Source organism: Salarias fasciatus, chromosome 5 (genome assembly GCF_902148845.1).
Source record: "Salarias fasciatus chromosome 5, fSalaFa1.1, whole genome shotgun sequence".
NCBI classification, from domain to species: domain Eukaryota; kingdom Metazoa; phylum Chordata; class Actinopteri; order Blenniiformes; family Blenniidae; genus Salarias; species Salarias fasciatus.
The window spans coordinates 5877128-5904361 of record NC_043749.1 but is presented as its reverse complement, the minus strand read 5'-3'; the positions used below and the strand labels follow the sequence as shown (position 1 = coordinate 5904361).

The following is a 27234-nucleotide window of genomic DNA, read 5'->3' as shown; positions in this document are numbered from 1 at the left end:
CCGAAGCAATGAGAGCCTTTCTCATTCGCCGTCTCCTCCTCAAGGCCTCTCTCCTTTGTCTCCTCGCCTTAATTTGTGTCATTTTGGCCAGTAAAAGTTGAATTAAAGAGAACAAAAACACAGAAAAGTTGACGATGGGGGCCATTTCGCCGGTGGATGAGATTCCCGCGGCAGGTGAGTGGCGCAAACATCAAAGAACATAACGTATTAATGTAATACTTTACAATAATTTCACTGAATTTAATAATATATTTTTATTTATTCCTCAATGATTAGAAACATGACAAGGAAAGTAAAATGCAGTATAGGAGCACATTTAAAATAAAATATTACGTCTTGGCGAGCATGTGCGTGTGGTTAACATAGTACCGTCCGAGGGTCACGTGATCAGCGCTGAGGGGAGAAAGTAGGGAGCTGAGTGTCCGAATTGCCAACGGATTCAGGGCACTATGTAGTGCACTACGTAGTGAACACTATGTAGTGCACTATGTAGTGATTGAGGGGTTAGGGCATAGGGTGCACATTCGGACACAGCCTAAGTCTGGATCTATGTGCTCTGCCATCACTCTGTGATATTATTACGAATATGAGGTTTTCATGTTAGTTTATGCATTATGTTAAAATCTGTTTACACTATTGTACTTTTATTTCCATATTTGTGTTCTGATATGTTTACATATTTACACATTACGATATTTACAGAAGTACGGCACCTCCTTAAGTTTTAGATGTGTTGAAGAGTTTAAATATTCCTAGTTGTTCATTGGTCAGTTAAAATGTGATGGAGGACAAGCAAACGAGATCAGGAAGTGGTGTTGTGTGCAGAGTCAGAAAGTGTGGAACCAAGTAAAGACAAGGCTACGACCATCTCCGTCCTTCTGTTTACTCCTTATATGATCCAACCTCAACCCGTCGAACCCTCACGTTACATGAAATTCATCAGACAACGATCATCACACCCCGCTGCTGATATGTTACCACTGTAGACTCCTGAGCAAGGCCTTTGACCCTCATCTCCATGAAGTAATCCACTGCTCCCAGCATGAGAAGTTAAATGTAATTATGAACAGGATGGGTTAAATGAAGAGAAATATGAGGCCTGTTTAGACAAATTTCCCATCCTTTTTCAAAAAATGACATTGCATGAACTTGACATTGGAAATTGTTGACACAACACAGAAATTCACCCGCAATGTCATGGGAGTATTGAGAGTATTTGTGGTGTGATTACATGTGAACTTGTAGATTTATTGAATTAATTTGACTGTGACGGTTTGAATGGTGAATGTTAATCGGTCTCAATCTGTTGTAAAAAGGCTGGAGACTATGTAGTCTGATGCGTCTCCATCGATGAGGCCGGTCCCATTACTGTGGATGAACCAACAGGGAACACGTTCTCCATTCTTCACATCTCTGCTGAAGTCCCTCTGCCAGCCTCTGTGGACAGAGAAACACAATTCAACAAGACTTAATAACCCTGTGGACCCGTATTCAACAATCTGTACATTTAGGACACACACTACAGGTGTTACAGATTTTTGAGGCATACCTGGTCACATTGAGCTCACGTCCTTTCACATACATGGTGGCGTCTGGTTTATCAGGGTGTTCTCCTGGACGCAGCCCCGTCACCTCATATTCAATCCCATGATAGAACTGACCTAAATGACGAATCATCGAGAGCCTCATTTTAAAACAAGATGGTCAAAATCCGATTTATCACAACAAATAATGTTTTTCCAAATTAGGGACAAAGAAATTCAGCTTTACCACATTTGATCTCTGTGATTCTAATAATAAAACAACCCTCTCAAGCAATGGTTTCATTATTGTGCAGAAACTTATTTAGTAACATCTTCAAACCCTTATTGAATGAGGAGCAAATCACAGCTAGACCAATATACTTCTGAATGATTGTGTTCCTCACCCAGCAGCCCATGGACAGAAGGGGACAGGAGGTGACTGTCCACAGTGTAGAAGCCCAAGTAGTCTCTGTGGTAGGGGTGCTTCGCCCACACTTTGTGCAGCACAATGACAAACTTAACCGAATCCTTCAGTGTGACTGTTAGACTGCGATCTTTGGTCACAAGAAGATCCATGCTGCAGCAGCGAGAACGTACAAAGCAGAATGAACATTTGTTTTCTGGATATCTCGCAGTGGGAAGAAGTTTTTATCTGAGAGGAAAACATGTGACCACGCACTTGAGTCCTTTGACAGCAGCTGTATCAGACCACAGCAGCTTGACTTGCTTGTTGTCCTGAAACACTGAGATTTCTTGAGTGTTCACCTCCAGTCTGACACCCAGAGTCTGGTGAATGATGCCAAAACTCCCAAAATAGGTATTCATGGTCCCGTCAGGGGAAATCTTCTTGTCTCCAATAATCTGGCCATGGACCACAATCCCTGAAGAAACAGTTGGATCCAGTCACTCACTGTTAATCAGCAAGATCTGATATATTTGTTTTTTTTTGAAGTCTGAAAGTGACAAATAATTCAAATGATGACCAAATCACCAACAGACTGACTGGTGTGTCAAAGGACAGCATGCTGCAGTTAAAACATGTCAAAGTTTCATACAGTCTTCATTATAAACTGGACTGAGGGCTGACCTGATTCTGGGTCACTGACGAGGTTAAAAATGGTTCCTGGTTTGTCATTGATGTTGAAGCACAAAGCATCATGTCTGTCAGGAAGCTCTATTATGAAATGAGGATCTCCATCCACTGTGGATGACAGCAGAACACCAGAACTCAGCTGTGATATCATTCTTTCAGTCACAAAGTTCATGGTCAAATATGAATGTAGGAATATTCATTCAGAGTTACACAGCAAAGTAAGATTACTGCTCTGAAGAACAACAATCTGATATTACTGCTGCTACTTTTCCAGTCTGCAGCCAATCACACGTTCCCCTTCACATCACTGATGAAAAAGATACAAAGATGAATGGATGAATGAATGAAAAGTTCTTCCACATGTTCTCCACCAAAGGTCCCATCAGAGGAACCACCAAGAATACCTGAGGACTATCTATGTAGTGAGGGATGTGAACATTCAATTCATTACAGCTGTCCTGCTGGAAAATGAAAAGTTGTTGTCATTATTAGAAGCGTGAAACATACCTGAGCAATGATTCCATCAAAACCGAAATATACTCACCAAAAACTGGGGCTGAATACTGATAATTTGTATATGATGGAGGACTCTGGTAGCGATAACCTATTCACAGAAAAAGTTAAAGTCAGGTCAAAATTTTTTTTTTGAAGTACAGTATTGTTGGAAACAGTCTTACCCATTCTCTCTGCCATTTGTCTCTGGGCTGTTAAAAACAAAAACAGTCAGAAAAAATAAAAACCTGGTATAAACAGCCTCTGATCTTTATCTGTATAAGCTTAAATGTTTTGCTTGGGAGAAAAAATATTGTTGAAAAATAAAGTAAATTACCTTCAGTCAGCTTGTCAGCAATGACAGGGTCAGCGTTTCCGTCCTCAGTCTCAGGCTTGGTGACCACCATGGAGGTGAGAGGGGTTACGAAGCTGTACTCCAGCGACATTTCCAGGGCTTTGGCCGTGGCATTGGCTTTCATATTTGAGTCACCAGTTTTGCTGTAAGAGAAAGCAAGAGTGGTAATTTGAAGCCCAAAAAATTTGACATGGAGAAAACATATTTGTAAATTAAAATGCCAAGATTAAAATAGGCTGATACAAATGGCCAGAAAGAAGCATGAAAAATAATGAAAATAATGATCAACTGGAATTTGGCACTCAGAGAGCGCAGACCTCCGCCACAGCTCAAATCAGTCACCAACAACAATAAGAACACCATGTATGATAAAAAAAAAAAGTACTTCTCCCCAACACAAGCCAGGGTCTCTCCGCCGAACTGGAGAGGGCAGACCACCATTGTACATGCTATAAGTCCAGGTTCAAGTGAGGCTAGCGGGACAACATCATCTGCATCAAGCAAGAATGAAATCCTGTGGTTACAAAACTGTACCCCCCACCAGGACCTGGTCGCACCAAGAAATTCTGTCCATAAAAGTTATGAACAGAACCGATTTCAAAGCTCATTCCTGCGAGAGTCCAGCATGCACCAGAAACAGCATTTGAAATTCCAGCCAAGCTTCAAAGCCCACCTCTGAGAGGAGGTGATGAACTGTGATTGGTCAAGTTTCACAAAAACCACCCAGCCCAGCGGTTCCTCCGACCCCACTTCAAGAGTTGGATCCAGACCTTCGACAAGGAAGGTTCTCCAGGAGGGTTCTTGCTCAATCTCTGAGGTGGCAGGAAGGGACCTTCCCTGGTCCCACAGCTGGCTAGCCAGCACTGGTAACAGCTAACAAAGGAAGGGTAGGCCCTAAGACCAGGGCCTAACCAGAGAGGACCCTGGCGTCCAGCATCCAGGCACTCCCCCACCGAGGACCACCAGAACAGGCCAGAGGAGCACCGCCTCGACTCTCACAAAATTTTCTTTGAGACTTCCACAGGCGAAGCGGCCAGTTCCTTCAGCCTGTAGCAGGATCTCCGGCCTACAGCCATAAGCACATGGCAGACTGACCAACCAAGCCAAGCACCAGTCAGTGATACTTCAACATTTTGGCAAATTGGCCCATTTAGCGCAATTCCTTAGTCATTTCGAACAGCATACTTGCTTTTTTTGTGAGGGCGAGCTATTGTTTATTCAGAGGTGATTCGGGTAAGATTTTCGGGACGGACACAATGGAAGTGAACGGTATTTTTGTTCTCCCTCGTCAAACTCATCAAATACAATCCAACAACCTCAAAACACTTTGGTGGACACGTTATAATCCGCACATTCACTTCGCTGTGAAATATTAATGCAAAATTACGAGATTGAGTTGTTTATGCGAAGATTGCTAAGACAGAACTACTTACTAAATATGGCGTCTGGGCGTAGTGATCTCAAAACAAAAAGTATTTCCCAGTATTTGCTTCAGTGTCGTAATGCTAAATATTATTTGTTGGTGTTCCACAGCGTAGTGAATGTGCAGATTATAACGTGTCCACCAAAGTGTTTTGGGATTGTTGGATTTTGTATTTGATGAGTTTGACAAGGGGGAACAAAAATACCATCCACTTCCAATGTGTCCGTCCTGAAAACCTTCCCCGACTCGCCTCTGAATAAACAACAGCTCGCCCTCACAAAAAAGTAAGTATGCTGTTCGAAATGACTAAAGAATTGCGCTAAATGGGCCAATTTGCCAAAATGTTGAAGTATCGCTTTAAGCCTCCATCATCACACCAAAACATTGCACGGTGAATCCAACATCTTCGACCTGGTCTGAGGTGATGGACAACACAGTTCATGGAGACTCTTTTTGAATTGGCTTTTACGAAGTTGCACTTGAGAGAGGAAACAGGCCTCATTCCCTCTCAAGCTCTCCTTTGTTACTGAGCACATGTGCCAAGCACATCCCTCTGACTTGCCATTTTAACTGAAGTCTTCGGCTGGCTGCCATTTTCATCTGTTGTTCCATCCCCCAGTCCTCCATGCCATCTCCATCTCACAAATCATTCCGGCACACAGCAGTAGCAGCCAGAACTGGTTTACAAAACTCATCTGGCGCACGTTTATATACTTCTGTTCCTTCCGGCTGCTACTGCTGTGCGCCGGTATATCCTTCCGCGGAACACTGCGCATGCGCAGGTCTGTGTGTATCAAAACGTTATTTAAACGGGTTGAAGATAAAACACGTCTTTTAGAATGTTTTATAACCATTCGGATTTACATCACGTGCTAATACACCATTCCCTGGACCAATGTAAGGAGTATTTTGTCCACTTTCATCAGTCCGGCTCTGACTCCTATTGAACTCCGGCAATTGAGCTAAGCTAACTACGATGCTAACAGCTGAGAGACAGCCACTGGAAGCAGAGACACAAGAAAGGTATTTATGAGCTTGTCTCACTTTGTCAATGATAGGGAAAGGGCATGGGTCCAAAATTGTCGGAGTATTCCTTGAACAAGGGATCCCAGGCTCCCAAAGGACCTCCCACAAGATACCACATGAACGTGGTCGAACACCTTCTCCAAATCCACAAAACAAATGTGGACTGGTTGGGCGAACTCTCATGAAGTCTCAAGCCCCCTATGGAGGGTTTAGAGCAGGGGTCAGCAACTGGCGGCCCGCAGGCCAAACCGTCCAATCCGGCCCATGACTGGATTACAATGCATGCACGCACCGCGTATCCCCCCCCCGAGCGGACACACTCCCCGTGAATGGCCGGCCCCCGACCCCACGCTCCACGGATGTATGCCTCAGCCTCCACCCCCCCCACCCCCCCTCGCTCTGCGGATGGACGAGCATGACCCAACCCCTCCCCCCCCCCCCACCCCACCCCCCCACCCCCCCAACCCAATATTCAAGTGGCCAATAAAAAAGTGGCCTGATGCCAAATTTATTTCCGGCCCCTGGGTATGGAGCTAGTCCAGTGTTCCATGACCAATGTTGAAAACCAGATTGTTCCTCTTGTATCGGTCGAATCCTCCTCTCCTTTACCCTGAAATAGACTGTCCTGGAGAGGCTGAGGAGTCTGATCCCCCTATAGTTGGAGCAAACACTACGGTCCCCCTTTTTAAAAAGAGGAACCACCACCCCGGTCTGCCAATCCAGAGGTACTGTAAAATTTCAATTCACTGATTCATCTGTAAGCCTGAAGTTTTTTTTTTTTTTTTTTTTTTTTTTTTTTTTTTAATCTGCCGTCATAAAGACCAGAAAGAAAAAAAAAAAAACCCAGAAAAGAGGATTTTATCAAAAAGATGCTGGACTTTCATGAATGTGACAGACCTCTTCTCCAATAACTGTTGGATAGTGAGGTATGCCCACAGACGCTCGGTGAAATCTCCAAAGATGTACTCATCATCCGGGTACATTGCTGTCCAGTCCAGAGCACTGGCCTGGCCTTCCGCCTTGTAGTCTCCTTCAAACTAACAGCCGGAAAACAAGAGAAAGAGCAGAACAGTGAGCAAGCATTCACTTTCTCAGGATTCTTCTGTCTCTGTATTCCCGCCAATGCCGTTGCCTCACCCCCTGGCCGAGCACTTCTACTAAGAAGTTATCCAGGTTGTTGTCTGTCAGCCGCCCAGCCACCACAATCTCTGAGCCGTTAAACAACTGGGCAAAGTTGTTGGTGGTCAGGAAGTCAACTGCATTATCAGGATAGCGCAGGTCCACATCTAAAAGCAGAGGACTGGCCACTTCTTCATAGAAACCCTGGAAGAAACAAAAGTACACTCTTCAACACATGTTATAGAACAAATCAGATCTGGAAAGACAAACTAAGAAAGACTCAACTCTTCACCTGGAGCTGCAGTGTTGCATCTGAAGCTTCATAGATCCTTCGAGCCATTCCTCTGTTTTCTTTGCTCATCACATCCAGAAAGTTGTAATCCACATCATTTCCAAATCCCAAACAGTACAGTGACATCTTTTCTCCCATGGCCGAGCCAACATTCGACTGCACATAAGATGATCCTTCATAGGTAAAGTTCAGAGCAAAGACGAACATAATGTCAAATGGAAGATTAACTTGTCAGAATCAACGTTGTGTGTATCAAACAGTGCATACACACTCCATCAACTTACCACCATCTGGCATCCCATCAGTCAGTAAAATGATCATATCAGTGCTTCTCTCAGGGAGTCTGTTCTCCTGTCGGCCCTTTTTCAGCATGTCTATTCCTTTTGTTACTCCAGAAGTCATGCCTGTTGCTAAAAAGAAAACACACAAACATGAAATTATCTTTGATGCGTAATAGTGCATAATAGTGAATGTTTTTGAGTTGTTGTTGAATCTTATTTTTAATTTACTAACATCCCCTGGCATCTATTGTCCTGATATAGTTCATGGCATCAGACACATTTTGCTTGGTTGCTTTGGTGAGTGATTCCTTCCAGACTTCAGTTACACTGTCGAACGGGACGAGAGCAAAGTGATCCTCTTCGTCCAGGTCTTTGAGGATGGCCAGCATTGCCTCTCGTGTCTACTCACACACACACACACACACACACACACACACACACACACACACACACACACACACACACACACACACACACTTGCTGTAAACTGAAATCTGTGTTTGAGCCTTCGAGCCATCATCAGTGTGTAAATCTCTCACCTGTTGCATCTTCATTCCACCCATTGATCCGCTCCTGTCAATGACAAACACCACATTCTTTGGCACTCTAGGGAGCACTGGTGGAGCAAAGAAGTGCACAAAGTATCCGTTCACAATCTGAAAAATGTAAGAAACAGAAAGAGTAAATCAGAAAGAATGGCAGAATACAAAAACAAAATCCTTCTTCTTTTTTTCATCATTCAGACTTTTTTTTTTGTACAACCACAATTTCAAAAACATACAACATGTTGTAAACATGTAAATGAATCTCAAATACAATTCACCTAATTTCCACATTACTTTATTTGATGGAGGGTGACTGGGGGCTGAAGTTGGTCCCAACAGACTGTTTCCATCCATCTTTTGAACTGATTTCATTGGCTTCAGGTTGCAGCTGGAGATGATCACTTCTGACTAATGTTGAAGGCAGACTGCCGTTCGTCTTGGACTTTATTTCCATGTGTTTCCATATGTTTCAAGTATTATGTAGACTGACATTCTGTTTCTGGCTGACCCAGATTAGAATCCAAAGTCAACCTGGTCCAGACTGGAATTCAAATGGCCTGTCAACTGGCCTATACTGGAATTGTGATGTTAAAATTTAATGTGTTGTCTTCATTTTGTTCAAAAACATTTTCAAAAATTTATTCAACAATAATTCTCTGAATCTTGAAATAAGATATTTTAAATATAATTAAAATTAACTGGATCAGATCAGGGTAAAATTCATGATGAAATATAGTGATTTACAATGAATTAAATAATGAATCAAATTTGAACAAACATTCATATATTGCAATTATTATGCACATGAGAACATGCACATTTTTTGCTTGTTTGCAAAATTTTTGGGGATCTTTAGAAATAGCAGTGAGTTTAGTAATGTCATGAAGGACACTGAATTTTTGACAGACTTCTGATGTCTCTGGAGATTAAACAACGGACAGTTCTCATTCAACATGAACATCATTGTGTTTTGTCCCTTTGAGACTATATTTGATTAAATGTGAAGGGGCATGAATTATATTGTCTGTCCTTTTTTAAGAAGAAGACAAAATAAAAATGAAATGGCTTATGTTTATTGTTCTCACTTTAAAAAGGCACCATTGAAAATGGATAGAATAAATATTTTAAAAAAGGTGATTGAAGTGCTTGTTGACAGCTGACCTGAATGTCCCCGAGGTTCTTCTCTCGATTCACATCATACTTAATGATAAAATCTCCATCAATCAGTGTCCCGTCACAACCCGGACACTTTCTTTGCTGGTCTATTGTTGGTGAGAAAGAGATGTGTGCCTGGAAAGGAATAACAAAAAATGCAGTATTGCATGGGACTCGATGTGAAGAGAACCAAGAGAGACAGATGTGTGAAAACAGGAGTAAAGGATGGTTCATTGCAGGATCATTTACCTTTTTGTCTGAGACGGTTTTCTCCACCAGGGGGAGCAAGTCATTGGACAGGAAGGTTGCGTGGGCATCAACAGAGGAGAGGCCCTGAGGCTCATATATGTTTGTTACAATCTGTTTCACACAAGCAAACACACCAGGTTTGGGACAATAGGTCAGGTTATTAGAGAATAGTTGAATTTCAGAAAAAACTGCAGTTAAAACATGTTAGAGGAAAATAAGTAGATATCGGTTTTCACTGTTAGTGTACACAATGGTAAATATACATTGAAAGGAGCAATTGATAGTGGATTTTTACATCAAATACATCTTTATGTATTTTAGTGATCCATGGCTGTTCATGCAGCACTTCCAAATGTGATGGAGCTTAAACTGCGTTAACACTTTTCTCACAAGCTGAACTCAGTGAAATCACCTTGAACTCCTGGACGAGAGACTTGGGTTTAACTCGAGTCAGAATCTCATAGAGGCCCAGTTTCCTCTGGAGGAGCTCCTCATACGTCAAAATGAAAGTCACGTTACTTTCTGCTGCTATGTTGACGGACACTGAAAACTTCTCCATTTTTCTTCCAGAGGCTCTATAAGAAAACAGAAAATATCTTGATTCTAGCGACACTGGATTTATTTAATGATATATTTTTTAATTCTTGTTGACTCACTTAACCAGTCCAGCTGTCTGACCAGAGGAAACGGCCTTCTCATACTGTTTCTTTGCTTTTTCTTTCTCCTTAATCTCTCCCACATAGAACCGATTTTCAATTTCCCTGTGAGATTCAAAGAGAAAAAACAAATAAATGACATTATTCAAGGATCCACATGCAAAGTGTTCAAAATTAACATTTTTTCAATCGGCAACAACAGTTATCATGTCATTTGATTGATGTTTATGAGTTTGAAATTCAGAATCTTCACTGAAAACTAAGTGAATCCTACAGTGAACCACCACTGCCGTCCTTTACAGGACAGTGAAATGTGACAAGAAGTAGAGACGAACTCCACCATGTCGATGACAGAAGCAGCAGAGAGGAGACTGACTGACATGCTGAAGTTTGTGATGAATGCGGTCTTCGGCATCTCCACTTCAAAAAATATTTCCTGGGACACGTTTGCTTTGTTTAAGGCCGTGGAGGTCATGACGGTGTGGGCAAAGCGAGACGTCACAGCGCAGTCCACTATCACACTGTGTACCTCCACCTGAGGAGGAGACAAAACATCTGAGCATGGAAGGAAAGCCAGAAAGCAACTCTAACATTATCCAACGAGCTTCAGATCCAGTCTAATAATAGAGTAATGTAATAATGTTATTCTTGAGTACATTTTGTTCAACAATGAATATGACTGAAGATCACTGACAGCTGTAAATTAATCATTTTGTCATTTTGGTAAAGTAGTTGGATTGTTTTTTGTTTGTTTGGGTTTTTTTTGCCTCAACGTATCTTGTACTTGTGTGTATGCTGCCAAGTTTCTTTTGTTATGTGCACACATTCACATGGGATTAGAACTAAAATATTGGAATGAAGTGAAGGAGAACTGATGTGCCCAAACATAGTTTGGTTCTCCTGGGCAGCCCAGCTCAGATCCATGAGGTACTACTTCAAATCAAAGGATGACCCCCAGTGGACAGAAATGGAAAGCAGCATCTCAAGTCCGTCCTTACCTTTATACCTTTTTTCTGATACAGAAGTTAATTTAATAAAGAAAACTAGCAACCCAGTAGTTAAAAACACGTTTAAGGTATGGCACAATGTAAAAAGCCATATTAAAGAACCAGATGCTTTGTCACGGCTGACCCCGATTTGGGGAAATCAGGACTTTAGCCTATGATCTATATGATGTAAGATCTATGCTTCGCAAACTCAGACTACATGATGTCATTTGATGTGCAAATACAATATATAGAAGAAATATTTCTTCAAATATCTTCAACTAAGAAGTTACATTGGGTCGACACAAAAGAATTTATCAAAACCACCCAGTTTGAAGTTAGAAGAAATGATTAATAAAAATAGTTTAACAAAGGGAGCAATATCAGAATTCTATAAATTATTACTATCTAATTCCAAAGATAATTCGGCCTCAAAATTAGAATCATGGAAGAAAGATTTAGAATTAAATTTGTCATTAGAGGAATGCGAACTCGTCTGTAAAAAAGCCCATAAGCAAACCTTTAATTCTCGGCTGAGGTTTTTACAATACAAGTGGCTTATGCGTGTTTATATTACTCCTGTAAAATTAAATCAGTATAATCCAGACATCCCAGACATATGTACAAAATGTGGAGACGAAAATGGAACTCTGTTACATTGTATTCGGGAATGTAAGGAAAATATGATATTTTGGGTTTTAATAAAGCAAACTGTGAAATCTATTATTTCCAAAAACTTACCACTGGAACCTTCTTTTATTATTCTAGGTTTATATCCCAAGAATTTCAGATTTACAAAAAGTGAAAAACTTTTTATTGATATTTGTTTATTACAAGCAAAGAGTCTGATTGCATCGCACTGGAAAAACTTAAATAAGTAGGACCAAGTGTTGGATGGCTACACTTCCACTGCGACGAATCACTCACTGAGAGGGAAAAAAAGACCTGTTTGAATGTATTTGGAGACCTTTTATAGTCTATGCAGAAGCTTCTGATTTAACTGATGATCAAGAAGAAGATGACACCGAAGAGCGTGAAGCTCTATTCTATGAACCCAAAATAGTCTGTATATTTGTATTAGGAGGTATTGCTGTTATATAATTGTATTTTGTGTCTGAGAGGTTGTTCAGTTAAAAATCGTATATGTCATTTTAAATGACAATATATAAATAAACATATTGTTGGAAAAAAAAATTTGGACTAAAACTTACATGATACCAATTTGTTAAAATCCAATATCCCACTATACTATGAGGGTACTTTGGAACGAAAAGTCACAAAGATATAGATTTATCTAAAACAAACAGGTGAGAGCTGTTCCTGAAGCTCTATATGTACCAGACGGTTAAAGTTCATTCAGATCAGTTCATAGGTTTACCACTGTAGACATGAGAACATCTGGCCCAGTATTTTTGTCCATCAGCTTGAGCAATCACCACTGCACCAGTTTGTTTTTCTTGAATCAAACTAAGTTGATTCACAATGATCCATGAAGATAGAAATATCTTCACTCACCATCATCTCATTAGTGCTTCTTTTCTGCAACAATAAAGAAAAAACATTACACTCTGAACATGCCAGACGGAACAACTTTATGCATTTCATTTCTGACTTTTTTCTATCTTGTCAGCCCCTCAGTTCACTTCTTCAAAATGAACACTGCAGCCTACTTTTAAGTTCTAACAATGAGTCAAAACAACAACGTGCCTATAGTATCATACAACAACAAAAAACAGCTTCTGGTATTACCTGCAGTGATCTGGGAGATCTTCTTGAATCCTGAAAATACAAGTACAATATTATGTTCAATGTCCAAAACATTATCGAGGGAAAAAAAATACATGACCTAAATAAACATGAAAGCAAAATCTTTCACACATATTGAAGTTAGAAGTCAGACACATCAGAAAGGTCAGTGGGTTTTAAACCCTTTAGGTATCAATATGGTCACTTCCTGCTTTTTTATTTTTGATTGTTTTTGGTTTATTTTAAAATAAGTCAGAAGTAAATCCAAACCACTCTACAAATCAACATGTCACTTTGTTTTACCACTGACTCAAGATATGTTAGATATGATTTTTTAAGAAATTGTGTCTTCAATGATTCTTTCAAAACACCGGACTGTTGGAAGTCATCATTTCCAAATATTTTTCGATGTATGCACTGCAAGCTGTAAAGGAAAGCAGTCCCCACCCACTACAATAAATACATTAAATTCGTATGAAAAAAAAGATGGAATTTCCAAAATACAAGAAAGTTACTGAATGAAGTTACCTGTGGCTCCTCATCGTCCCTGGAGATGACCAGAGCCCCCGAGGCCAGGCCTGACCAGAGGCAGAAGCAGCTCCACAGCAGCAGCACTCGGACTCCCAACAGTCCAGACATGACCAAACCTCCAGTCAACACTGACTGACTTCAGTCCAGAGCAACCGAGCTCCCTGCCTCGAGGGAGGAACAAAATATGTGTGTGTTTCACTTGACTGTTGACCAAAAGGGCAGAGCTCCAAGTGTGGGCGACTGTGAGGTACAAACCTGCTGCTTTTGCAACTGTGTGAGAACATGTGGGACTGAAATCAAAGCTGCACTCACACAGATGCCCCACAAAAATGATCATGCATTTGAGTGATGAGAGGGGTGTTATCGTCACCAACACTGTAATTCTGTGAATCGCAGCATTCATTTTACAAAGACAGTGCATCGTGTTATGACAGTAAACTCATGTTGTTTCCCAAATCATTTGTTGAAATCATGTTCAGTGCCTGCTGTTGGTGTTTAAATGGATCTGAATCCATCGTGAGTTTTTGGAGACAGTCATGTGGAGCTGCTGCTACTCGTTTATTTGAGAGCAAACAGTAACGTCTTTAGGTAAATGTAACAAGCCCCCGCAAAGGTGATCGAACTCTGATTTCCCCACATCTCTAAGTTGGAACTCTGAACTTGCTCCAGCACACAATTTGTTCTTACTTTCAAAGTAAGAGCTAAAATGAAGCTTTATTTTAAAACTTTTACATGCAGAGTTCCATAAGTTGTGCTCACATATTTTTTTGAAGGCCCTTCCAAGAGTGTGTTTGTCATTTCGATGATGTTGATCAGTGACCATCTTGGTCCTGGCAAAGAACAAAACTTGGCACTCCAACACTGGCATGAAATGTTTATTTACGAAAAAATGATGAAGTAAAAAAAGCAACAATATCAAAATATGCTACCAGCACAGACTCAGCACATTTATCAACACAACTGTGTGACGGAAATATGAAAAGTTACACACTCATGCAGTTCAACGTCTGTTCAGGGATCTCTGCAATCTCTTCTGATCTCCGTCTACTTGCTGAACACGCTGCCTCCTGGAGCTTTCTCTGGTTTGCTCAGACACGTCTCTCCTCCAGTCCTCACACCGCTGAACACTGATGGAGCCACTTTGCCCGCACGTTCTAAAACACACGAAGAAACAGAGAAGAATTCAGTCAGACATCCAGATGAATCAACCAAATGGCTCCTCATCTGAAACCAGAAACAGAAATCCTTCATGTGTATTTCAAGAACTTGAGTGACAATAATATAAAGATTGGGATTGATCTTTTCACAAAGCAAAGATTCAGTCTGGGAGAAAAAAAAGCTAACATCTTTTTATCTAATTTCAAACAGTAATAGTGAAATATTCTCCCTGTCATTTTGAGAGTGCAGTGTACTCTACATGATTCAGAGTGGAACTTAAACACAGAAAAATGAAGGACATGTTTTAAGTTCCAAATCATGTCCTACAATGCATCATTAAATGCAATAACAACGCAAAATGGTTCTAACTAGCAGGTTTTTCTATACAGAGAATTCCATTGTACAGCACATTATGAAGAAACACAAAAACTACAGAAACAAAATGCAAAACTAAACTGGACCGCACTACTACACTGCCCTCAACATTTCGACCAATCACGTTCTTCTTTTGAAACATTTCGACCAATCACGTTCTTCTTTTCCAACATTTCTCCCAATCACGGTCCCCCGTCCAACATTTCGACCAATCACGTTCCTCCTGTCCAACATTTCTCCAACAATTCACCACTCAGTAGGCGACAATGTAGGAGTGCAGTGGGTGGGAGTGGTTTTGCTGTAGATGCAAAATCTTTATCTATAAATTAAAGCGCTCACAAAGTTTCCTCAAATGAAATGTAATTTTTCCTGGAATTAAATTTGGGCGAACGACCTCAAGGAACTTTCTGTTTTCAGTTTTACAACGCATGCTCCAGTTTCACTTTTGCTACATGACGTCATCAGTGCCAGCTCGGTCTTATCTCTCCCTGGTGGTCTAGTGGTTAGGATTCGGCGCTCTCACCGCCGCGGCCCGGGTTCGATTCCCGGTCAGGGAACTCGCTTTTTCTCGGCAAAACGTTGTTTAAAGTTAAAAATTTTTTTTACACACTTCCATGTCAAAACAAATACACATGAAATTCTTTTGTGAAATGGTTTGAACTGAAAAAGAAAAACCAGCTATTTTGATCATTAAATTATTCCATACTTCACGTGCAGATTTGTACAACAGTTTGAATTTATCACTCATTTTTCACAGCTATATCCTCCATATGGATAGAAATGACATTCTTACAAATTTCAAATAGTAATTTCTGCTATTTCATTTAATGTTTCAGTGTAAGAAGAGACGACTGTGATAGACAGCTGGACTCACCACACTCCACCATGACCTCATAGGTCTTACTCTTGACCTCGCCCTTCAGTCCCAGTTTACTGCGAGCTCCCTTCAGGTCTTCCTCCTTCATCGGTGGGCGCTTCTTCTTTTTCACCTCACCTGGCTACAGTGAACAAAGCTGAAATGTTAATGTTCTCAAACCTCTAAAAGTGCCCCAAAAAGATGTACGGTACATAAACAATATACAGCAAAGGAAGTAACATACCTGTGACATGGTGAATAAAGTTGCAGTGAAAACCTCACGGACACGTTTTCTACTGAAATTGATTCGCTCGCTGCTGATCGAGGTGTGTTTGTGTCTTTGTCTCCCAGCACGCCTGTCATATATATAGTCCTGGTCGCACAGTGAGTCAGTCGCCCTGACCCCCCACTCTGCCTGTTGTCAGTGTGTATTATTAGGTGTGACGTGAGGACTGGAATGGGGTTCCCATCACTTCCAGACCAACAGCTGATAATGCAGGACACAACACAAGCAGGCTCCTCCTCCACCTTCTCCCCTGCTGACCCTGGCAAACATATCCTTTTTTTAACGTAAGTGTGGCATTCAGCGCAGGAAAATCCAGGGTGGACAACGCCCAGCAGCACCTCCCTGCTTCTCCAGTGACTGCAACTCCATACTCCCAAAACTACCGACATGGGCTTCTCCTCCTCTGGGTCTTGTAAAAGAAAAACATTTTCAGACAGTTAACGCATGAACCAACACACTGAGGGCTGAACCGAAAAGTCAGAATGCCTCACTGTCAAGTTGGAGTTAAAAAAAAGCGGGGACTGAGTAATGTGCAGACTGTTTCATAATGTTTTTATAGTTGTGACTGTCCACTCTAATCTGGTTTTGCCCATGAATGTCTGAATGAAGAAAAGGAAAATTAAAATGCAGTTTTTTTTAGTTGCTATCAGAGACCCATCATATCTGGTACCCTTCACAGTAGGGAAAAGAAAGACATCTGCTCAATCGGTATTGAAATTAAGCATTCACAGAAAAGGCAAATATCATATTATTGGTTCTCATAATTTAGTTGGAAAGCAGTAAAACTTCTTCAGAATTATTCCACCAAACAGATTCTTAAACAGTTTTTGCTAATGAAAATTAAAAATACAGTATCTCAAAATATTACAGTATTTTCTTAGATGCACTGGTAGATAACGAATTCTTATGAAAAAAAAAAAACTAAAGTAATCAGACGCTAAGGACGATATTAGTCATGAGATTTGGCATCATGATCTAAAATCAGAGTGTTAACTGAGAATGATGATGGACAAACTGAGCCAAAGATGACTCAGTGAGAGAATGACATGTGAAAGACTGCAAACTCATGAAAGGAACTGTCCAACGCTGAGCACGACAGTACCGAGCTCATATTAGAAAATCAGGACCGTAAAACCTGAGAGGGGAAAAAAAGACTCGTCAACCATGTGAACGCGCTACGTTGAAAAGCAACAACTCTACCATCAGAGCTTAGAAAGCTTTTTACTCTAAATCCCAACATTGAGAATCAATGAACACTTTAAACAACAGGTTTGCTGTCAGTCAAAGTAACAAATGACAAACAGGCTGAAACTGATGATTGGGAATATACGGTAATGTACTTTCCAGAGCGGGATGACTCCTGATGCCAGAATACTGGCTGTGTGTTCCCTCAGTGAATTACAAGAAGCTATAAGCAGCAGATCTATTTCTGGATGCAAAATCATGAGTGGATGTTTGGTGGTTGTAATAGTGACCATACTTCATCTAGTGGTAAACATGTGTAGATATTCACATGAGCGTTCATTCATTTCCCTTACAGTACAGCTTAAACCAAGATCAGTATCAATCATAACACACATTGTTGATTTTTAACTGCAAATTTGCTAAATAGACATGTCTTTAGATGTGTGTGACAAGGTGTGTGTGGTGTGAGAGATGAACGACAGATGAGTGTCTCATTTTAAAGCACCTGAAGGTACAGCAGTCCTGTGAAAGTGTGAAACTCTGGGGCCACATGCAGCACAATGTCAGACCTGTAAATGACAGCATATTAATCTATAAATAACTATTTATTATGTTCTTTATAACTTACTGTTTTGGATGTCATGTAGCCCACATGCTACGGTTTTATTTCTAAATATACAAACCAAAGCCTGGAAAGAAGACATGGATCCACTTCTGATATTGTGTATTACACCCTTTATTTGAAAAGCATTTATATTGATAATTTACCTCCATCACCTTTGCAAAATACTAAAAGCCCTCTTTTTTTTTTTTTCCTGGTTGAGTTCAGAGTTCCCGAAGCGGCTGCAAGGTGCTGTACTTTCCCCCTTTTTTCTTATGCACAGTCATTTATTCCTTGCCAACGAGCCAAAAACCTCATCATGGAATCATCCCGAGCACCGTAGTCATCACAGTTTATGTCACTCCTTTCACTTTAAACAGGACCAGCAGTCACACCCACTCTGCACACATGTATTCACTACGTGCCGGTACACTGTATGTACGCACCGGCACGCACTTTCACGCACACACTCACTCTCTGTCCGCCGTCTGGCCCCCACACACACACACACACACCATTTTACAGTTTATAGGTCTATGCATGTCACATTCTTAACATCAGAGCCTGCTGAATGCTGCTTCATGCCTGCAGATCTGGAGCTCTGGTGAAAACAAAACCAAAGAAACAAACTGAAACAAACCCAAGACCTGCTGGTAAGTTCACTCAGGCACATTACTGGAACAAAAGAATAACGTCAGAACAAAATTAACCGTCACACAATGTACAAAAGGAAAGACGAAAGCTCTGATAAATGGGAAATTGTGCAAGAAATAGTTCCCATCTTCACTCGCTCATTTGGAGTGAAGGAGTATAAAAAAAAAAAAAAAGACAAGAACAAGGTGGGGCAAATGTAGGTCTCCATTTTGGCCCATAAGTAACACTCAAAATTCAACTTAAGACATTCAGAAACAAAAAAAAAAAAAACAGACAGGGCACAAACAAACAAACAGACATACAGACAGACACCACTGGCAGAGCTGACATTAGAGTGATGTTGCAGCGTGCCGCTTGCAGTCCTACAGTTTCACCAGCACACAGGAGTCAGAAGTCTCTGTGAGAAGACGAAAAAAAAAAAAGCAATATCGCTGCAAGGTTTAATGTGCTCCCACTGATCTAAAAACAACATCGCGTCCAAGATATACAAGTGTGCTGCAGAGTGTCGGGAGCTGCATCAATGCAGTGATTCAAACTCTGAAGTAATGCTTCTCTTCGGCTGAGTGGTGTACAGCTCTACACGCCCTCATTCAAACAGACTTACACACACACACACACGTACGCATGCTGCAGGCCATGGTGGTACGCCTACGTGAAAAGATAGACAGACAATGTTTACATGGAGTCTACATGAGGAGTACAGTCACTTTAAAAATAGGTCAGACTGACAGATAGAACCAACTCCTTGGACAGTGCTGTTTGCTTGATATTTGGCTCTGTTGGGACTGTTAAGGTTCTGTCCAAGTGACCTGATCCTAAACACACACACACACACACACACACACACACACACACACACACACACACACACACACACACACACACATACACAGAACAGCAGGCCTTTAAGCCAATGTTACATTTTTTCTATTACACTTACAATTAAGAGTCAGAGGAGAAAAAACTTGGTTCATGGTGTTTTTTTTTTTTGTGTGTGTTCTTAAACACAACACTCACCCCCAGGAGTGTCATGCTGAAATGCAACAGTGATCCCAGGAACCTTTCAAAGCAAAAATGTAGGCCTGCAGGGCCATAGTTCAGTTTATATAGCCATCCTCTGAGTCGACAGTACAGTACTGTTTTTTTTGTTTTAAGAGGCTGATTTTGCAATCTGGGGAATACATTTGGGAACATCAAGTGAAGAGCTACCAAAGGAATTTGATCGCACTAAAGTCAGGCACACAGGTCAAACAGGGATCCCCATGCGAAGCTTCTTCTTCTTGACCGTCTTCAGGCCGGTCAGTCGACGGACATCGTCTTCATCAGACTCATCCATCTCGTCATCGGCCGAGAAAAGGATCTGAGGAAGAGCAAGCAATGAAACAATTATTTTTATTTTTTTTTGCTTTTAACTTGTCTTTACATGCTGAGTGTCAAACACTTGCTCGACACGTGTATAATTTTCTCACAGTACTATAAACTTATGGTTTGATTCTGTTTTGCTAAAAAGGTTCAGCTAACCTGGTGACACACATCTTTTCTGGCTCAAATAAACACATTTTTAGCACAGCATAATGCTAATATGCTAATGCTAACATATTGTTCACATGACAGCACAGATGAAGAATAAAAGTAAAACTGAACAGTTCTGGTGCCGGTACTGTTTCAAACCATCCTGGAGAAAAGAGGCTCTCCTGTTGGTTTGTAAATAGATTCACATTTTATTCACCTCTACAGAAAATCACCAGCTATTTAGAAGCATATGGTGACAATTGGCAATTTCCATTCGAAATCAAAAATGCCAAATGCTTTGACAGTGCGATGAAAAAAAAAAAAAAAAAAAAAAAAAAAAAAGCGAAAAAGAACGTCGAGCTAGCCAGGAGTCGAACCTAGAATCTTCTGATCCGTAGTCAGACGCGTTATCCATTGCGCCACTAGCCCGCACAGAAACATACCTCTATAGTGAGCAGTCACATTGTTTCAAGACAAACTCGTTTTACCGCGGTTCAATACGGCATCACGTGTTTTGGTCATTCCGACCAATCGCGCGGCACGTGAACTGATCCGCCCACTGTCGTTTACCCAAACGTGTCGTCCTGGTGGCTTTTATCCATCACATGGTACGAGGCACTTTTTTATGGTTTTTTTTTTTCTCCATTGAATGACGACATCAGTATGCCATGCTCCCTGGTGGTCTAGTGGTTAGGATTCGGCGCTCTCACCGCCGCGGCCCGGGTTCGATTCCCGGTCAGGGAACTACTTTTTAAATTCACTACTCATCAATGATTTCTTACAAACTTGCCTGGGTCAATATTAGAAATACTCTTAATATCATAAAACTGCTACCCATTTCAACGTAGCACTTTGCATCTTGTTTGTATTCATTTCATTCATTCATTCATCCTTTTCAGGCTTCTGTTGCCAATTCGCTTTATTTGAGCGAGGGCAGGGTCCACCCTGGAAAGTTTGCCAGTCTGCCACAGAGCCGTTGGCAATTGCACAAAAATAAAACGGCTTCATAATATGTGCTGTCAGACATTGAAGTTAGATGGAAAACTGGAGCAATCATTGTATTCTATATGGAGGGAGAGATGTATAAATATATACATATATATATATTACATGTATGTGAAAAGATCGAGCCAGCCAGGAGTCGAACCTAGAATCTTCTGATCCGTAGTCAGACGCGTTATCCATTGCGCCACTGGCCCATGTGACCTAGTCCCTGCTTCTGGCACAAGCTGTACAGCTCCTGCAGACCCGCCCCCTTCATTCACCAGCTCTCTCTGCCTGCACTAAGGCAGCGCCGCATCAATTCATACAAACCTGAACACCGATATAAACCTCAACTAAAAGGAATTTGTCTTCAAAGTGTAAATTGACACATTTCCATCTGGACTTGTATTGAAAAGAAAAAAATAAAAACAAACATGACAAACAATGCAGCTCATTGTTCTTTTAAACTCTGGAATGAGGAGTGACTCAGAAGAGGTAAAAGTTTGAACATCATCATTGGAATCCTCAAACATGTTCAAGAGACTGCAACTGAGTACCGAACTAACACGTCTGAAGTCCGTCTACTTCTGCATGTACACATGATTTTACCAACATCTTTCACAATGCAATGTTCCAAAATCCAAGACAATCTTCCAAAAAACCTACAAACATGCTATGCTTTCAAAAAAATAAATAAAAAAGAAGAAAGAAATATGAATTGGGTTTGCAATTTAATGGCTGAATCCTATTTGCTAAGTGTGTTATACAAGCACTGATGTGTTGTTTATTTGTTCTTTATTGTGATAGAGCCGGCTCATAATAAAACAATTTACTGCGCAGGCCTCGGGATGCTGTGCTGTCCTCTCCACGGCATCGGTAATATCACAACATCAGACATTAAAGACTTCCAAAGGATGCCAGCCTGCGCCTCTGCTCACTGTCACAGCTCCAGGCGGTACATGGGAATTCAATCACTGTCCTGTTTTATCGGCAGTTTCTATCCAGTCTGAGCCATAACCTTGCTGACACGTGTCCCTGGTGGTGTAGTGTTTAAGATTCGGCTCAATTCCCAGTCAGGAGCCATTACTGTTACATGGAAGATACATTAATGGTATCGACCTGTGTTTCCTTCCTTTTCCTCTAGAGATGCACTGTCTTCCAAAGTTTTCAGCCGTCTCCCTGGTCCAATAATCCCAGCAGACTACAAACCAATGAGGGTAATTCCCTGGCTGTGATCATCAAAAGCTTTCTGTTTTCACTTGAAAAACTTGTTGTGTAAACCGGGTCTAAACGAGCGTTGTGTGGAACTCTGCGATCACGCAGAGAAACCGTCTGAAGACAAAGCAGCTCTGGATCAAGTTCCTCATTAGTGACCGGGAAAAGCTGACAACCCGGTCAGGATGTCACACCAAGGAGATCCAGAGTTTCAGGAGGAGAGAGGCCGAGCGTGGCTTTACCGCCACCGGCCGTCCTCGATATGGACGCCGACACTTACCTCGGACTCCGAGTCGTCGTGGGAAAGAGCTCGTCTGTAGCGGACTTTGCTGTTCCCTCTGGAGTCCTCGTCTCTCTCCTCTAGCTTTGCTTTTGTCCTGTGCTTTTTCATGAGGAAATTATCGACCACCCAGAACATGAGGGCCTAAAACAACAAAACAACAAAAACACACATAGCAGTGAGGTTTTTTTTTTCTAATTTTAATTTCTTAAACATGTGCATACAAGACAAGACAAAACAAGAATGAGTGAGGTACGGACAGGTTTCCATCAGACATGTAAAGTATTACTTTAGTTTAGCTGCAGAGGAAAAACAGCAACGGCAGACTTACGTTGACGAAGAACGGGACGATGAGCATGACGATGGCCAGCTCCAGGTCGGGGTTCTTGATGGGGTTGAGGAGAGCCAACTGTGACAAACACACACACACAAGCACAGATAAAATAAAGCATTAAGAAGTGAAACCATACAGATATTATCACAGCCTAAAAAGTGCAAACAAACTCCGATGTTGACTGCTTGATTATTTCTCAGAAAACTGGATTTCATGTGGCGATGACAGTGTAAACCTGCGGTCTTACTCGTTCCGTTGGATACTGTTGTGTCTGCTTCATGCAAATGATATTCAAATGAGTATTGATCTCTAATGAATAGGAAGAAGGAAGAAAATAACAGACACTGGGTTTTCATGCATCCTTTTCGAGCTATTCCAACTTCATCCTGACCTTCTTCCACTGGGGGATGAGGAGTACCAACATGATGAGGACTTTCTCAAACATCATGATGAGGATGTAGAGGATGCACTGGCCCAGCCAGGCTGTGCACTGCACCGGCTCTCCTGCACACACCGGGGAGAGAAACATCACTGTGAAGCATGGCTACAGGGCACAGAAGGTTATCATTCAGAGACAGAAAAAACTTAATAAAACAATAAATAAATAAACAGTGAAGTGAGAATATTTCTAACAGTCTTCTGCTTTCAGCACATTGGAAGGAATGACGCTGCATTGCAGTGCTGAGGTCGAGTACTGCCCTCTGCTGGACACTGAATGGACCTCACCGTATTCTCCAAACCGCAGAGACTCCCACTGCCTCCACTCCACCACGGCGCTGACGGCTCGTACGCCTGCATAGATCAGCAGCATGCCCAAAGAAGCATCTAGCAAGAAGTTAATGAGGTATCTGAAAGGAGAGGAAACACGGTCAGGAGTCGCAGTGGACGAGGGTGGATGCTCTTTTTCAACACGGCTTCTTGTCGATGTGTGTGGAGCATGCAGGAGAACAGTCACACACTCACAGTGAACAGGGATCCTCCTCTGTGAGGTCCGACAAGTACACATTCGCAAAATGGATGAACAGCATCCCGATCGCCTGCTTTGAGGTGTCCAAGAACCTGAACAGGCACAAAGAAGATGTTCCCAGAGCGCTCCAGAAGGATTCATGTGATGCCTGCGCAGGAAAATGAATTGAAGCAGGCTCAGCTGCCTTACCAGATCCTCCAGGGTCTTCTCTCGTGTTTGGGCTCCCTGAAGCGTTTCACTGAGGAAAGAGGAAAAAAAGCAGCACACAGATGGTGCGATTTGATGACAGATCACTCATAAAAACAAGGAAGAATAAATCAAACTCCAGTTTTTTTTTTCATGTTTTCCTCAAACCAAGTTGACAACCCTCCTGTGAGCTGTCAAACAGCAAGTAAACATTTTATTGCCTTTCTACATTAGCTGTTAAGGCACACTGAAATTGTGATTACACCAACAGATACAGGAAAATAAATCCGGAGCTGCCGGCAGTCTTTTTATATTAAGCTACCGGTCTGTTCAACAGTGGAACTGACCGGGCTGCAGATGCTAAAATGAACGAGACACTCTCCATCTGTGTGTGAATAGTTATTACAGAAGATCAGTTAAAAGTTGAGGATAAAAAAAAAATGGAGTCGTTTCAACCAGAACCTGAAAAGTTGTCAGACGATTCGATCGAGCTCAGAATAGAACAGAATCAAATCAACTAGAAAAGCCTCGAACAGAACACTAAATGACGCCAGACTGTAACTCCTGCACGACCGAGTTAAATAGCATATAGATTAAGACGTTAGTTGAGAATAAATCTGACTCCATCATGGCAGTATTTACAAAAACTACAGCGGCTAAGCGTTGCTCCAAAGTGTAAATCTGTTTTATGTGCCGATTCCAATCTGAATGTGTGAGTCTGAACAGCATCATTTGTGTTGGACGTTTCGCTGCGTTCAAAGATGAGCCAGACGGCTCATCTTTGAACGCAGCGAAACATCCAACACAAACGATGCTGTTATTGGTCCCAACAATAGTGACTTGTTTTCTATAGTGACCCCTCCCCATCGCCCTCGCCGTCGGAGATGTCCGAGTTGCATCAGCTCATAAATGCTGAGATGCCTCAACTTTAACACGCAACAGTCTCACCTTTGTGGATTACTAACGCCTGTTAGAACTGACGGCTTTGAGTGTTTTCATGTGGGCGAGTCGCGGCGCGAGCCCTGAGCTCACTTCCCGCACAGTAACACAAGTGTGACTTCAGACCTAACACACCCTGCCTGCAGCTGGGTGGGAGGTGAATGCAGGCCTGCACTCTCCCCTCCAACAAGAAGGCCTGTTGAGAATCCGCGTTGACGGACAGAACTGTGGTTTCACTTATTAGATCACAGAGCCGTCCAAACAAACTAAACTTCGGCCAAAACTGGCAAGAGACTTATCCATGAGTCGTTCCCATGTTTATCTCACTGGTACAACTCTTTCAGCTTTGTCCCACTGAGCTTTTAGTCACTCCCAGCCATTCAAGTCCAACACTGACACTCACGATGGAGGCATCTAACACCACTGCTTCATTCAGGTCGCAGTGTTTTCTCACTGCACTGCCGACACACAGGCGTAACTCTTGAGTAGCTCCTGTGCAATGAAATTAAACTATTCAGTCAGGCGCAGCTCCTAATGAAACTTATATCACTCTATTAAAGGAATTAAATGCCGTTTCAAAAATGCGTGAATCGCAGCATCCAAAGCTTTTGACTGTTTAACAATAAAGATGATATGAAACACTTTAGAACAGGAAAAAAACAGACTTTTACTGGAGGGTTTGATGTCATCCATTTAAACCTGAGAGCTGGCTGTCAGTGCAGCGGGGAAGGTCAAATGCACCAACAAACACTCAGAGGAAGTAGTGTTTGTTACAGCCACAGTCAAAAAGACAAGTCAGCTGGTGTAGAGTTACAGTGAAGTGAACTCCATGCAGGCTGCACAGTTGTTTTGCACGGCTCATGTACCTGGGAGCTGCTCTGTGGAGTATGCATGTTCTCCCTGTGCATGCTTGACTTGAGATTAATGACTGAATTGCACATAGGTCTGAATGAGAGTGTTTGCCCCTCAATGAACTCCTCACAGTGAGCTGGGATTTGCTCCACCCAAAAGATGCACGGATGAACTCCATGCATGTAGTTTCTGTTATCAGACACTCTTTCCAGCTGAGATCAATAGTTACATTTGCAAACTCGTAGAGGGGCTGTTGGACACTGTCCAGCAGCTGGTGTCAGATTTCCAGCCATACTCACACATGAGCGTGCTGAAAGCCATCATAGCCAGGAGACCTTGCAGGAAAATCCCAAACGAGTCCATCAGGGCGCCGTTCTCGCAGCCCCGCGTGTCGGTACCGGGAGTCGGACTGGAGGGCGCCGACGCGTTGGTGAAAGACACCGCGGAGAGCCCCGCTGATCCACCACCACCACCTCCAGGACCCGCCAGAGCCACCTCTCCGAGCTGGGACAGCATGCTGACACCGCTCTCAGCAGCCATGGGGCAGACGAGCTGGACGACGGGGGGGGAAAAAAATCGACGGAGACCCGCTTCTCTGCGGCAGTGGTCGGTCAGCTAGTCGACGGTGAAACACGGCGGCATCCTCTCGCTCTCATTCTCCTGCTTCACACATCCACTCGGCCATGGCTGCAGTGTCAGGAGGGGAGTCCGGGAGGGGATAGGGGAAGTTTCTCCAAGCGGAGTGGAGCTGCACACTTTCTAACACACACGGAAAATCAGCTCGCTCGACCCCAGACGCCTCTTGTCAACCAGCTAACATGCAACTATCTAACTTAAACCGATGCCAAGTCCTCTAACCCCCGACTTAAATAACCGGAAACAGTCTTTACAGGATAGAAGTTATATCTCCCTGACAGCTCGTACACGCATTATTAAAAGGAACATCCAGATGCTACCCACCTAGCTAGCCTCCGAGCTACTACTCAGTCCCTTTAAAGCTAAACGAGCAAAGTTACACGCGCTCCCCCGCGCTGGAAACTACTCCCGCGGTGGCCGCTCCTGGCGTCCACTCATAAAAATATATCGTTTTTGTTGGAAAAGAGAGAAAACGAGCAGGAATAAGTGCAGGTCACGGCTCGCCCCCCTGACCAGCGGCGCCGGTGTTTCGGATTAATTGGTTTCCCTGTCATGTGGCGACCGACTTCCTTCAGCGTGCGGCGTTGCGGCTCGTAACAGCACGTGTTAAAAACCGGACAGAAGTCCCCAGCCGCAGCCTGGCTAACACCGCTAACCCACATTTAAACTCATGCTTTTTACTGCTGTGCCCTTGATGAGTCTTGTTTTTAGAAGAAGTAAGCGGGGAAGCTGGAGGAAGTCA

General features: G+C 42.3%; 2 protein-coding genes and 4 non-coding genes across 7 annotated transcripts; 2 read left to right on the top strand and 4 right to left on the bottom strand.

Annotated features, from left to right (window-relative positions):
• Positions 1 to 809: 809 nt before the first annotated feature.
• On the bottom strand, positions 810 to 13596 carry LOC115388673 (inter-alpha-trypsin inhibitor heavy chain H3-like). Its single transcript, XM_030091904.1, has 22 exons — positions 13470 to 13596; positions 12945 to 12974; positions 12711 to 12734; positions 10590 to 10744; positions 10210 to 10314; positions 9966 to 10128; positions 9554 to 9664; positions 9311 to 9439; positions 8144 to 8260; positions 7837 to 8005; positions 7608 to 7733; positions 7324 to 7496; positions 7050 to 7235; positions 6810 to 6949; positions 3446 to 3606; positions 3294 to 3320; positions 3161 to 3220; positions 2611 to 2724; positions 2203 to 2404; positions 1928 to 2100; positions 1550 to 1661; positions 810 to 1437 (listed from the first exon to the last, which is right to left on the bottom strand). Exons 1-22 carry the CDS (start codon positions 13578 to 13580, stop codon positions 1299 to 1301), a joined length of 2727 nt encoding a protein of 908 aa, XP_029947764.1. The 5' UTR covers positions 13581 to 13596; the 3' UTR covers positions 810 to 1298.
• Positions 13597 to 14337: 741 nt separating this feature from the next.
• LOC115388383 (store-operated calcium entry regulator STIMATE-like) lies at positions 14338 to 27018 on the bottom strand. Of its 2 annotated transcripts, XM_030091507.1 has the most exons (10): positions 26156 to 27018; positions 24069 to 24117; positions 23876 to 23971; positions 23639 to 23760; positions 23304 to 23416; positions 22910 to 22987; positions 22579 to 22722; positions 19840 to 19947; positions 15880 to 16003; positions 14338 to 14626 (listed from the first exon to the last, which is right to left on the bottom strand). In XM_030091507.1, exons 1-10 carry the CDS (start codon positions 26394 to 26396, stop codon positions 14517 to 14519), a joined length of 1185 nt encoding a protein of 394 aa, XP_029947367.1. In that variant the 5' UTR covers positions 26397 to 27018; the 3' UTR covers positions 14338 to 14516. The 2 variants fall into 2 exon arrangements, with proteins under 2 accessions (XP_029947367.1, XP_029947366.1); XM_030091506.1 differs by lacking the exons at positions 19840 to 19947; positions 22579 to 22722; positions 22910 to 22987; ... (3 more) ...; positions 24069 to 24117; positions 26156 to 27018 and adding an exon at positions 16106 to 16232.
• Positions 15491 to 15562, top strand: trnae-cuc (transfer RNA glutamic acid (anticodon CUC)). Its single transcript has one exon. It is a non-coding gene; the product is annotated as a tRNA-Glu (tRNA).
• trnar-acg (transfer RNA arginine (anticodon ACG)) lies at positions 20456 to 20528 on the bottom strand. The gene has a single exon. It is a non-coding gene; the product is annotated as a tRNA-Arg (tRNA).
• Positions 20772 to 20843, top strand: trnae-cuc (transfer RNA glutamic acid (anticodon CUC)). Its single transcript has one exon. It is a non-coding gene; the product is annotated as a tRNA-Glu (tRNA).
• trnar-acg (transfer RNA arginine (anticodon ACG)) lies at positions 21226 to 21298 on the bottom strand. The gene has a single exon. It is a non-coding gene; the product is annotated as a tRNA-Arg (tRNA).
• Positions 27019 to 27234: the final 216 nt, after the last annotated feature.

What these genes read in the sequence shown, in the direction of transcription:
- LOC115388673 (XM_030091904.1), bottom strand. Translation starts at nt 13,580, where the DNA reads ATGTCTGGACTGTTGGGAGTCCGAGTGCTGCTGCTGTGGAGCTGCTTC. An exon ending in TAGAAGTGCTCGGCCAGGGG is followed by an intron (nt 6,950 to 7,049) that starts GTGAGGCAACGG and finishes TCCGGCTGTTAG; the next exon opens with TTTGAAGGAGACTACAAGGC. An exon ending in GTATTCAGCCCCAGTTTTTG is followed by an intron (nt 2,725 to 3,160) that starts GTGAGTATATTT and finishes TGTCATCCACAG; the next exon opens with TGGATGGAGATCCTCATTTC.
- LOC115388383 (XM_030091507.1), bottom strand. Translation starts at nt 26,396, where the DNA reads ATGGCTGCTGAGAGCGGTGTCAGCATGCTGTCCCAGCTCGGAGAGGTG. An exon ending in GGCTTTCAGCACGCTCATGT is followed by an intron (nt 24,118 to 26,155) that starts GTGAGTATGGCT and finishes CTCTTTCCTCAG; the next exon opens with TGAAACGCTTCAGGGAGCCC. An exon ending in TCATCCCCCAGTGGAAGAAG is followed by an intron (nt 22,988 to 23,303) that starts GTCAGGATGAAG and finishes TGTTTGTCACAG; the next exon opens with TTGGCTCTCCTCAACCCCAT.